Source organism: Lepidothrix coronata, unplaced genomic scaffold, assembly GCF_001604755.1.
Source record: "Lepidothrix coronata isolate B3197 unplaced genomic scaffold, Lepidothrix_coronata-1.0 Scaffold68, whole genome shotgun sequence".
In the NCBI taxonomy this organism is placed as follows: domain Eukaryota; kingdom Metazoa; phylum Chordata; class Aves; order Passeriformes; family Pipridae; genus Lepidothrix; species Lepidothrix coronata.
In genome coordinates, this window is record NW_016690248.1 from 4,315,159 (window position 1) to 4,327,773 (window position 12,615).

A 12,615-nucleotide genomic window follows, 5' to 3' on the forward strand; every position below is an offset into this window, starting at 1 on the left:
TTTGAAGTTGCATATAGAATCCCCTTTGGTGGTCTTAGCACTGCTTTAAATGTAACTTCATTTGTCCCATGATATTCTTAACAACTGAAACATTAGTACCTATCACTGTGCATCTGCAGCTTTCTTCTTAGAGCCCTCAGCTGTGGCTGTGCTTAAATTAGCTCAGTCTGGAATTGATCACCGTCTCTTCCCAGTGCATGTCACTATGTTGTTGCTCATTTTGTTAAATATAAACCCAGGCTTGGGTGAAGAACCATATCTTTGTCCATCCTTTGAAGATCTCAGCCTATTCTGGGGAGATCCATGATGACAGGAAAACATTAAGCATTCATGACCATTTCTGCATAAATCTGCATATACCTCCTCCTGAACCAAACTCCCCCAGAGCACCCAGAGAAGCAAGGTGGGCCCATATGCCCAAATGGCCACTGATTCAAATGTGGAGGAAAAGGAAGTTTTATTACAAATTCTTCACAGCACCTGTTGTAAATGAAAGGTTTGTTTACTGGATTGCTTTTTTGCTGGTAACTTCAGGCCTATGTGTGCTGTAACAACTGTGATGCATCTCAGTTAGAAATTAAACTGGATTTTTGCTCTGTGCCCATCCATCTGTGAGAGTAACCCAGCAACTGACTGCCAAGAGGGCCAGTGGCTGTGTGTTTTCTCTCCCAGTAGCTCCAAGAATCAGCACACCATGGTTTGCCAGTGCATCTCTGCAGGCCTTGGAGTTTGAGTTAGCTTCTGATGGATGGGCTTGCCTGCTGTGCCCTCGAGTGTGCAGTGGGTGACTCAACTGCCTGGCCCCTGGATCACACTGAAGCCTCGGTGTTCAAAGGTGACTTTGTGCACGTCACTGTTTCCCATCTTGAAACACTGCAAGGGAATGTCTCAGCAGCTGGGAAAAAAAGAGATTTAAGCAACCCCACTTCAGGGCAGATGAGTGTGAGACAGTGCAGGAAGCGGGGGCTTGTTCTTTGGAGTGTCCACCATCCTTCATTTACTTTACACTACAAGGCAATCTGGCAGATGGAGCTCGTCAGCCCTGTAAGGCCATCCATCTAAGAGAAGGTCACTCTAAACAAACCTACGTTCTGAGGACCTCACTGCCACTGTCCAAGCTTGCTCGGCCCCGGCAGATGAACCTCAGGATTAAAGGGTGGGCTCAGTTCAGCGCAGACTGTGTCTCACCTAAAAAATCCACTGCGCAGGCTCGAAGGGTTAATGACCTTTCCCAAATCTTTGCTCGCGAAGACTGGCCATTATTACAAGGCAATCTCAAAGCACATTATTGAGAAAGTTTGAGTTGAGGATGATTATGAATGTGGCAATTTTAGGGCTCTGATCTCACTGAAGTGATGAACCCTGAGATAACTGCAGCTCAGGAACCGTGCTGAAGGGCTGCTGTGGTTGATGGCTAATGGAGATCTGGAGATGCAGCAGAAAATAAGTGGGCATAAACACAGATAAGCTCCCTCTGCTGTCACTATTGAGGTTTTGTACCTGTGCTCACCCTCACACCATCGCAGTGGCAGTAGGGTGATTGCCAGCACAACACAAAAAAAAATGCCAATCTTTTTTTCTGTTGCCGTTGCTACACTAGAAAAGTAAGAGCAATAGCTTGTACAGGCATGAAAGATTTGGTCAAAGACTAGTTCATCACAGCTGGTCAAGAGGCACCCATGAAACACAGGGAGGATGTGGCTGCTGGAATCTCTCATCCATGCCATGTGTGAGTGGGCGGCACTGGGCAAACATCTGAGTAACACGTCTCTGTGCATGGGAGCAGAGGCACGTAAAATAAGCTGCTGCAGACACTTTACAAATGAATGCCACCTCCCCCTTCTGCAAAATCACCTGCTGGGCTTTGCTATGCTAGTTTCCTATGCTTCACATGAGCAGGAAGAGCCAACTCTACCAGGAGAGTTGTATTTTTAATGTTGCCGAAATGCCCTGGGAGCGCGTCTCAACGCAGCCTCCAGTGCAGAGGCTGTAGCTGCTTTCCACGCCCCAGCCCCAAGGAGCCCAAACTGGTGCTGCTGGCATATTTTGAGTCCCATGACAGAGCACTGGATCTGGCAAACTGAGCGGTTACTGGTTCCCTCAATTAGGAAGGCTTCCTCACTTTTGTTTAATCCCTTGCTTATTAATGGCGCTCACCTCTTTGATCAAAGACCAGCACTGATTTCAATTAGGGTTGAGCAAGAACCCAGTGACAGGAAAGGCTGTATCAGGAGGAGCAGCTGCTGTGCCCTGAAGGATTTTTTCACCCTCATGACCAAAATCTATAGTCATAGGTGAAGCGTAGTTATTCCCAACCAAGGTGGAGAAAGCCCATGTAATCCTTTGCTGGCAAAATAGCTCTGCTGAAATAAAAGCAGGCGGCACTGACTGCCTGGGGAGCTCCAGTTCTTCCCATCTTGAGCACAGGGGAGGGACCAGACCCTTCCTACAAAAGGGTGAAGCCAGAAAGAGATAAGCCTTGGCTTCACTTTTGAACAACACTGTTGAGTGGGGTATCGCTGGGGTGAGTAGCTATACCTGTATCTGCCTGTGGTTTTTAATAGCTGTGTCTTCATTAACTCTAACCATGTCTCTTGTCATCTCCAAGAAGGAGGATGACTGTCTAGGTACATAAAAACTGTAAGAGGTCGGGACAATTGAATAACAGGCAAAGTCAAGTTTCTAGACTACTGAAAGATGGGATGGACCCTCAAGGGCAATAAGCAGCACAAGTATATTTTGGGGCACTGGGGGGGAAAAAGGGGAAGCAATGGATTTACTAAATATTTGCAAAGCCATGGGAACAAATTCTGAGCTATTATCTGAGCACATGCCTGTGGGTTACAGAAGACAAATACAGTTACTTAAATACCACATTATGTGTTGTGCTATTATCCTGATGTGCTCTCCCAACTACTCTATGTTGATAAAAACTAGGGACTATAAAAAGAAGCCATAAGAGTTGCATCAGAGGAGATCAGAGCAGTGGGAGAGAGGAAGCTACCCCAGAAGGAGACAATGCAGTGGGGTGTCAGCCAGTGGTACAGGGATGCGCGGCTGCCTTTGGCCAACTTCACTAGAAACTTCTGCTTTGTAAACCAGCAATGCTAGAAACAAACAAAGTGCATGGCAGGACCAGGCTCTTTATGTTGTGGAAACAATTAATAGAATAGCTGGCTGCCTAGCAAATATATGCACCTGCTACTGCAGAGTTGCACCACTCATCAACAACATCCACAAAGTCTTTGAGATGTGTCTCCTCCTAAAGTGACCAACTTCTGGAAAGGTAAACAAGACACTGCCATTCTGCAGCATCCATGGCATTTGCCATGGGTGGTAAAAGTCCTTCCACATGTGTGCTACAGGCAGCAGTTTGAAGCTCTTTGCTGTTGTGAGATCAGCCTTTGCATGTTCAAGGTGAGGAGCCCTGCAAGGAGAGCAGGTGACTTCACACACAAGAAGATTGTGGCACAGATGGGAGTAGGAGCCAAGTCTTAATGATGCTAATAAGCCCTAATCACAAGAATATTTTTTTCTTTATTGCTCAGAGTACTACAAAACCCTCCCCTGCATCTTTCGTTAACCTTCCCTTTTATCACCCTAAATTTGGGAAGACTGGGCTAGCCCTTGGGGCAACTGAATGGTGCAATGCCTCAGTTTTCCTCTCTTGCTCTCCTGACATGAGAAAAATACTGAGCAAGGATTTTTTCCTATCACATGTCCTGCTGCTGGCACTGCAAACCAGACCATTCAGAAGGGCTTTGGTCCCTGCCTCATCATTCATGTGACTGCTGACTGAATACAAAATGTAAAAGGTTACCTGCTCCATGCAGATAACATCAACTGTTGCACATTTTTAACCGTCGCTGAAAACAGCAGCCAGTTTCATTGGACCAGTGCTGGAAAAGAGTCACCAACTCAGGTCTTGCAATATTGTCCTCAGCAGGTGCGTTGATGTGATGAACTGCAGAGTTTCGCATAGGTGTCCTCCAGCTTGGTAAAAATATTCATCTGGTTGACTGAGGGGAAAAGGGTTCTTAAAATTCTTTGGTTTATGCAGATAATTGTTTGTATATTAAAAGTTTTAGCTGTCTGCCTGCTTATTCAAACTTCAGCTTGTCATGAAAAATGAAATGTGTGTTTGCACGGGGGGGGAGAGCGGGAGGGAAACAGCGAAAGAAATGTTTTAAGGCCAGTCATTAATTTGTACTTTACCTATATCTTTTTGGGGATACTGAAATGACCAATTTTTGTCCAGATCATTTGAAAAGAGATGTGGACTGAGGTTAGAAAGGCTATTTTCAAATAGCTACCAGAGAGAGGATTTAGTTTGTAGAGCAGGCAGGATGTTTTTACATTAGTTTTTCATTTCTAACAGGAAATTTTTCTTGTGGTCTCCAAATTCTGGTAACTTTAAACAGTTTAACTTGGAAAATGTTTCAGTGACACCCGTCAGCCCCTTAGTCTCCACAAGGGGTTTAGGCATGAGTCCAGGAGGCTGTAAAGCCAACAAAATATTGGAGAGAGGATATAGGCAGGGTGAATGTGACATGTTTTTCTGCAGGGATTTTGTTTCTGGAGAATATGGTGGGATTTGATCCTTTTTGATTGGAATTTCTCTTGTCTTTCCTTGCATGCTCATCTCTGATGGGTTAATGTTGTGCCAAGCAGGGTGTGAGGTGCCACAGAAAAAGGTGCCAGGTGGTAGGATGCCTGGGGAGCGATTACACTGGGATGTTTTGAACCAGGGTTTTTGGGGTCATTACCTCATTTTTCCCTCTGAGATGATGTATTTGGTGAAATGCTGCTGCTTCTGCTGCAAAGTTCCATAGGGTGCTGACAGAGAAGGTTTGACAGGAGGTGTACCACTGGGTGGAAGGGGGACACAGATAGGATGAGACCAGGGCTGCAAGTTTGTGGGGACTCTTCTGGAGGGCAGTGCTGCCTTTTGCGGTATGACGACCCTTCCTGTTAAAAACCTCCATTTTCATCTGCTTGTAAAAACTAGTGAAGCCTCAGCCAGCAAAGCACAAGTCTTCCCTTCCAATTGCCCTCTTCTTAAAAAAGGGGAGGGCTGATGATTATTTGAACCAAAATATTCATCAGTGTGAAAAACTCCACAGCTGGAGTAACACACAGGAGCTATTTCTTTGGTGAAGGGGATAGATGCTGAAGCTGAATGTGCAGACGGGGAAGGACGACACACCCTGAGGCTCCGTGGGACAGGGCAGGTCTCCACAGCATTGCTGGGGGGACATGAGAGGGGTGAGCAGACAGCTGGTGCAGGCAGGTTGGTTTCTCCCCTGACTGTGCCTTGTGAAACAGTTGACAATAGTGTGATTGCGTACTCCTCATGTGGCATGTGGGACGGGCTGTGAATCAGTATTTCACCACAGCTTATCTGCCAGGCCCCTATTTTGGTGTTACGGAAGTTGGAGAAGGAGGATGTAAATGAAACAGGAGCTGGTGAGAAAAGAAAGCTTTAATAAGGCTTGGTTGGGTCAATGAAACAATGGCCAAGACAAATACACACTGGCTGCTGCAGATCTGGAGGCTTTCTGCCTCTGCAGGAACTGCACTGCTGCCGGGCTGCTGCTGAATGCCATTTTCCCACAGGGGTGAGAGCAACTCTGTGTTTTCCAAGTCATGATATAATAAAGTCAGCATTGTGTCTCCAAGCCTCGGGTCCCACATATGGCAGCCACATGACACAAAGCTTTAACCAAAGAGAAACTCACTCCGCCAGCTTGAGCATGGTTTAACAGGTTTAAGGAGGTTAAAACCTGGCATCTTATTATATATCCTCATCTACAATTTAGACTGATGCTGTTTGCCTGTGTGGAGTAGCTTGCTGCCCGGACTCTTGTGGCCAGGTTTTTTGGAAGGGAGTGGGATATAGTTGATAGATGGGTCGTTTGAACCTTACCTTGGTGGTGTGACTCATTTCAGGAAAGATCCTGTGCCCCAGCCCTGGCATTTCCACTCACAGTGATTGACTGGCTCTTCCTACATATTTTGAAGTGCATTAGTGCTAATTAATTATCTGTAAACCTTATCACCAGCTCACCTACTAGGAAACAATGCCTGCTTGAATACAGTAATCCCTAGGACTAATGTTATGTCAGAGATTGGCTGTCTCCCAAGAAATATCTCCCCAGTCTGTGGAAAAAATGTGCTGAGGCTGGTGGGTGCTGGTGGGGTGCGGCTCCATTAGCATTAGCGGTGACTGAGGCAGTGAGTGGGCTTCTTTCTTTTGTAAGAGCTGAATGGTGGAGGATATTGCTCACATCCCACTCCACAGCAAGGGCAGGGCAAGCCCAGGATCCCTATTTTGGAGGGCATCAGTGGGCTCTGGACACAAACCTGATGGGTTGTGCACCCCATGCCAGGGCTGTGGCTGATTGAGTGGTGTCCCTGTGGGCACCCTGCTGCAATGGGGACAGGGGGATGGGGTAGTTAGGGCATGAACAACTCCTGGCAGAAGCAGATGCATGGAATGAGAGGTTACTAGCGTCTTTGCCCCTAGAGCAGCAACTGGGGTAATTACACCCCGCAGCCTGGCATGGGGCGAAATTCAGAGTCTGTGGCAGGGGTTGGAGATGAAGCGGGGGTGGTGAGGGCGCTGATGAAGATGAAATGCTTAGAGAGAAAGCAAAACAGTAGGATTTCAAAGGCAGGAGATTTCCTCAGTGTTTGCATATTCACACTGACTTGGTGTGGGAACAGGCCGACAGCAGTCGGTATTACGGGTACATATATGTCTTCCTGTGGAGAAAGCCAGTGCATCTGCGTTGGTAAGGCAGAGCCTTGTTTTCTCACAAAAAGACTTCTGACTCGTTTGTGCTGCTCCCTGTGGTCTGGGGGACCCTTGGGATCACTGATCCCCAGACAACAGCTGGGTGCCAGCTCAGGGCCATGGCCCAGCACTCCCTTGCCTGGAGGCAGGTGCTTCATCAGCAGCTGTGGTTTAGGAAAGTTTTGCTAAGAAGAAGCTTTGGTGTCTTGAGCTCATTTCCAGCCATGAGGCCATGGAAATGCCATAGGAACCTCCTAAATTACTCTGTCATGTGGGATTTGGAGTGCTTTGGCATTTACAAACTCTGCTTTTCAGCATAAACATGACAGCTTTTCATTAAATCCATTATTAAATCTCTTCCCCTCAGACCATGTCCTCCTCCATCAAAATCGAATCTGTCGTGAAGGAGAAGAACCGGATGGGAGAGTGCCCGGTCTGGGAAGAAAGGGAGAACGCACTTGTCTATGTAGACATTAACTCACAGAAAGTTTGTCGCTGGAGCCCAATCACCAATGAGGTGCAGAGCGTGTCTGTGGGTAAGAGTCTGTACTCACTTCATTCTGGGAGTCACTCTGTCTGCCCCATCCATCCCTCCTAGTAGGAGTCCTGCAGCATAGTGGTGTCCCTTACTTTCCATGGGGCCACATGCCCTGTCCTCCCACAGCATGTTGCTGAGCACGGTGTGGCCCAAGCCAGCTGAGCAGAGGGGAGTGTGCTCAGGTGTGGAGGACCATGTACGTGTTGCCCTTGATAAGCCTAAATGGGAATGCATGTTTCATTTGGGACCTGCAGAGCCAGACATACAGTCCTAATGACTGTGTCTGCCCAGAAAGTGGGAAAATCTTTGGAACATAGAGCTAGTGAGATGTGCTAATGATCCCAGGGGAGAAGGATCTTAGCATCAGCTCAGCCTTTCCCAGGTCAGGGATGTCCCAGTGAAGCCCAGATACCCTCGGTGAGTGCTGATCGATGACCTCAGAGCTACCTGTCATCTTCTGCTCCCTCTCACCCACAGATGCCCGTGTTGGCTCGGTGGCACTGCGGCAGTGCGGGGGCTACGTTATTGCCCTGGGAACCAGGTTTGCCTTTCTGGACTGGGACACCCAGGCAGTCACCACCATCCTTGAGCTCGAGCAGGATAAACCCAACAACAGGTTCAATGATGGGAAAGTGGATCCAAAGGGGAGGTTTTTTGCTGGTAAGTTCCTGGCAGAAATTTCCCCCAGAGCAAAGGGAAACTTATTACACTGTATTTTATATAATGCATTTTATTCTTTGTTATTGATTCCTCAGTTGAGTTCCCTACAAAACTCACTGTCACAAGCATGAGCCATTCTGCGAACGCTCTGCTCAGTTACTGCCCGATGAAGGAGGACAAGGGACCCATCATTCTCTGACCTAAATGAGGAGAGAGGCTGTTGGCAAGAGCCATCCAACAGAAAGGCTCTGCTACTTGGTGGATGATATTTGTCAAACACCTGCCTCTGTAGAAGGTGAAAAGCCAGTGAAAGGCTCATGTAGGTGGGAAGTTTTCTGGTGGTATAGAGAGGGATACAGCTTCAGCCTGGAGAAGAGGAGGCTGAGGGGAGACCTCACTGCAGTCTACAACTTCCTTGTGAGAGGAAGAGGAGGGGCAGGCACTGATCTCTTCTCTGCAGTGACCAGTGACAGAACACAAGGGAATGGCCTGAAGTTGTGTCAGAGGAGGTTTAGGTTGGATATTAGAAAAGGGTTCTTCACCCAGAGGGTGGTCAGGCACTGGAACAGGCTCTCCAGGGAAGTGGTCACAGCACCAAGCCTGATAGAGTTCAAGAAGCATTTGAATGATACTCTCAGGCACATGGTGTGATTCTTGGGGATGGTCCTGTGCAGGACCAGGAGTTGGACTTGATGATCCTTGTGGGTCCCTTCCAACTCAGCATATTCTGTGATTCTAGAACAGAACATGAGCTGCAGCTTGCATCCTTCACATGCAGCCTCTCCCAGTTAGCCTGTGGGAAACAGGGATGTGGGGAGAAATCCTCAGCCTCCTGAAGGGTTGGGTATTACAAAAAGCATCTTTAACCCAGAGGATGATCAAGCACTGGAACAGGCTCCCCAGTGGTCATGGTCCCAAGCCTGCCAGAGTTCAAGGAGTGCTTGGACATTGCTTTCAGGCACATAGTGTACACCTGTATTTTATGATCATAGACCATTTAAATGATGAAAGTGGCTTACAAAGAGCAACAGCAAAAAGAGCACATGATGCTTGCCTGCATCTTAGCTTGTACTGTGAGCAGAACCTGAACCCCTGGTGTGTCATGGTGCTCCTTTGGGTCTTTGGTGTCTGTGACTTAAACCTCATGGCAGTGCAGAAACTCATCCTTTCACTGGCCAGGATCAGCTCTGTGGGAGGCATCTGCTTCTGATGTGTTCCTTTTCCTCCTTCTCATCAATCTCTCAGGGCCTGGTTAGACCCTTCATCATAGAACTGTAAAATTGTAGAATCATGTAATGGTTTGGGTTAAACGGGATCTTAAAGACCATTTAGTTCCATAAAGACCACCTAGTTCCAACCTCCCTGCCATGGGCAGGGACACCTTCTACTAGACCAGGCTGCTCAAAGCCCCGTCTAACTTGACCTTGAACACTGCCAGGCATGGGGAATCCACACCTTCTCTGGTCAACCTCTTCCAGTGTCTCACCACCCTCACAGCAAAGAATTTCTTCCTAAAAATATTTTCTTTTTAGGAAGAAAACAAAAAATCACAATGCTGTGATTCTCCCTAGGACCTCTTGGTAACAGTCAGAGGAGTGTTTTGATTAAAGACGATGAACAAGCTTCTGTTTTCTTCTAACTGTGCACCCATTTCCATTTCAGGTACGATGGCTGAAGAGACAGCACCAGGCGTCCGAGCGAGGCGGCAGGGGGCTCTCTATACCCTTTTCCCTGACCATTCCGTAATAAAACAGTTAGACCAGCTGGACATCTCCAATGGTCTGGATTGGTCCCTGGACCACAGGACCTTCTTTCACATTGACAGCCTGACATACGCTGTCCATGCCTTCAGCTATGATGTGCACACTGGAAAGATTGGTACACATGCTTTTTAAATTTGGTGACAAGTAGCTCTATTGCTCTTTCTGCAGCAAGACCTGGGCCTGTGAGGTGTGGTTATTTATTTGACAGATCTCATATCTTCTGCTTACAACTTGTCAGTAGGCTGACTGGTATTTCTCAAATTTAGCTACTTATCAGGTGTATTTGGTTAACAAACTTTTGACAGTCCTTCAGCTTACTTTCGTCTGGAGAGATGGCTCATATTTAGACCCATTCAAGGAGTTCTAGGGAACAAGCCATTTATACTCCGGAATGAGAGGGTTTGCAGGATGCTATTTACTCTTGAGTGCCATCTACTGGAACACTTTGGTTGTACTAGCTCCATAAATATAAATGGAAAATGTGCATGCATATATATCAGAGAAAGGTATTTGGAGGATCAAGTTATCATTGTGACTGCGGTTTCCCAATTCTGAAATTAAAATTGCCTTCAGATGTTGGCAAATTTCACTTAAATTCACTTTCTGGGTAAACATTTTTTATTATATCCGCAAAAAGGAAAATTTAGGTGCAAGAATAATGGATATAACTTCATTTCAAAACTCTGTGAAATATTTCTGTGCAGTATCAGCCTGATATACTCCATGCGAATTTAAAAGGCTGAACTACCTTTGTACTCTAATGAGTGTGGACTTTGTGTAATCACGGCTGAAAATTACACAAAATAACTACATTCACTCAGATTTCACTTTGCTGAGAACACCTGTTCCTACAGATTCTTAAGATATAAGATTTCTAAAGAAGATTTTATGCAACTTTCCCTGCTGAAAATACAAAAATGTAATGTGTTTGAGCTTCCTAGCCTTAGCTAGGCTTGTGACTGTCTCTTTTTGGGTGGTGATAGCCAGAAGGTGCTGGGTCAGTGCAGGTGGTCCACTGCCCATGGGCCCTGCTCCATGGACCATGCACATGCCCTCCAATCCATCTACACTGCGTCCTAGACCACTAGCAGCTGGCATCCAGTCTTAATCAAAACTGGTTGCTTGGTTGGCCATTAAAAAGTGAAGTTCTTGATCTTTAGCTGGGACCAATGGCTTATCACCAATGTTTAAACACATGTCATTATTTATGTGACATATCCAGGCTGCCATGACCAATGAAAGTCCCGGAAAAATTATTGCACTGGCAGCACTTGTGTTGTGGCAGGTAGCAAGTGGGTTCACAAGGGAGATGGGAGCATTTTGTTCTTCTCTCGGTAAAATAATAGGAGCCCTAATTCAGTACAATCCCAAACTGCAATGGCTTTGCTGGGGGCTTGTTTCTGCCTAAGAAAGGCTAAGTCTGGCTTCTAACAGTCTGCAAAATGCATATGTGATGTACATTTTGCAGAATGTCTTTCTCACGGAAAATGAACTTAGCTGTTTGCAAGAGCATGGAAGATGTTAGACTGGAATCTGATACAGAATCAGTAGCAGCCCACATAACACCAGCTTTGTATCTCTTCCCACAGCCTGCCCCAAACTTTTGTACCATCTAGAAAAGGAGGAGCAAATGCCTGATGGGATGTGCATAGATGCAGAAGGGAAGCTCTGGGTGGCCTGTATTGATGGCGGCAGAGTCATTCGTATAGACCCAGAGACCGGTAAGACTTCCACCAGCATGTGGAACATGAGAGGAATGGCAGCCAGGAAGAATGGTTTGGAGGCGAGATAAGAAGGTGTAATTTATTGCCCATTTCTGCCCCATGGGTTGCCAAGAACTATCCTGGTTCAGTCCCCGATCATGTAAAGACTGCAGCTCCTTGTGCTGCCTCCCAGTGCCAGGTACCCCTGCTCCCATGGTTTGCTGATGCAGCACGCACTGTTCTTAATAATATAGCTAAAAAAAAGTGTACTGCATATCTACTGCAATTAAAAAAAAATCTTAGTGTTGTTTAACTGAATGTTTAACTAGGAAATGCTGTTAAGGAACAAATGATGGCCGTCCTAGATCATGTGTTCCTGCCCTTCCTGGCCTCACATACTGTATTGCTGCATTTTGAGAAATGGAAGTGAAGCCCCACAGATATGGGGGAGAGCCTGAAATTTAGTTAGAGATGAGGCAGATGAATGAATTTGATATCCCCACAAACTATCCTTTAGAATATGGTTTCTGTCTGAAGGGGAGATGCCTTCTGGGTAAGTCCCACATCTGTGCCATGCACAGTACATTCATAATTACATTCATAGTACATTCATAATTACATGCTTCCTAGAAAATGGACATTTGAAAACAATTGTATGTTTTTCCCAGGAAAAAGAATTCAAACTGTGAGGCTGCCTACTCCAAGGATCACCTCTTGCTGCTTTGGTGGAAAAGACTACTCAGAAATGTACGTGACTTCTGCATACGATGGACTGGACGAGGCCACCTTAGCTAAGGAACCTCATGCAGGAGAGATTTTCAAGGTGAGCAGATTTTATTTCTTTCTTTCTATACATTGGACCTGCCAAACCTCATATTCTGAGAGTGTGTTGGTGTTCACCAAGCTCACATTTGTCTTGAATGGGCAAAGCATATTAAAAATTACTATGACTTGTTTTGGGAATAAGGACCACATATAAGGACTGCAGATAACATTTAAATTAACAAAATTATTGAGTGGTGCTTGATAATCTTAGTGATCTTAACCTTAAGGACTTTGAAAAAACTCCATGCAATTACTCTTTTTGGGCTCCTTTTGAAGCAGGGGACCCTAGACATAGGAGTTGGTTGCTGTAATATTTGCTGTAATATTTGC

At 46.1% G+C, this 12,615-nt stretch overlaps 1 protein-coding gene across 1 annotated transcript in view; it reads left to right on the plus strand.

The window, feature by feature from the left end:
- The first annotated feature begins 3,838 nt into the window (after positions 1-3,838).
- The window catches only part of LOC108498998 (regucalcin-like), a 9,608-nt gene continuing 831 nt past the window's right edge, over positions 3,839-12,615 (plus strand). Inside the window, exons 1-6 of the mRNA XM_017818369.1 lie at positions 3,839-3,946; positions 7,164-7,332; positions 7,812-7,994; positions 9,657-9,872; positions 11,347-11,478; positions 12,129-12,283. Coding sequence (XP_017673858.1) covers positions 7,167-7,332; positions 7,812-7,994; positions 9,657-9,872; positions 11,347-11,478; positions 12,129-12,283 — 852 coding nt within the window. The 5' untranslated portion in view covers positions 3,839-3,946; positions 7,164-7,166. The remainder of the gene's footprint in view (positions 3,947-7,163; positions 7,333-7,811; positions 7,995-9,656; positions 9,873-11,346; positions 11,479-12,128; positions 12,284-12,615) is intronic.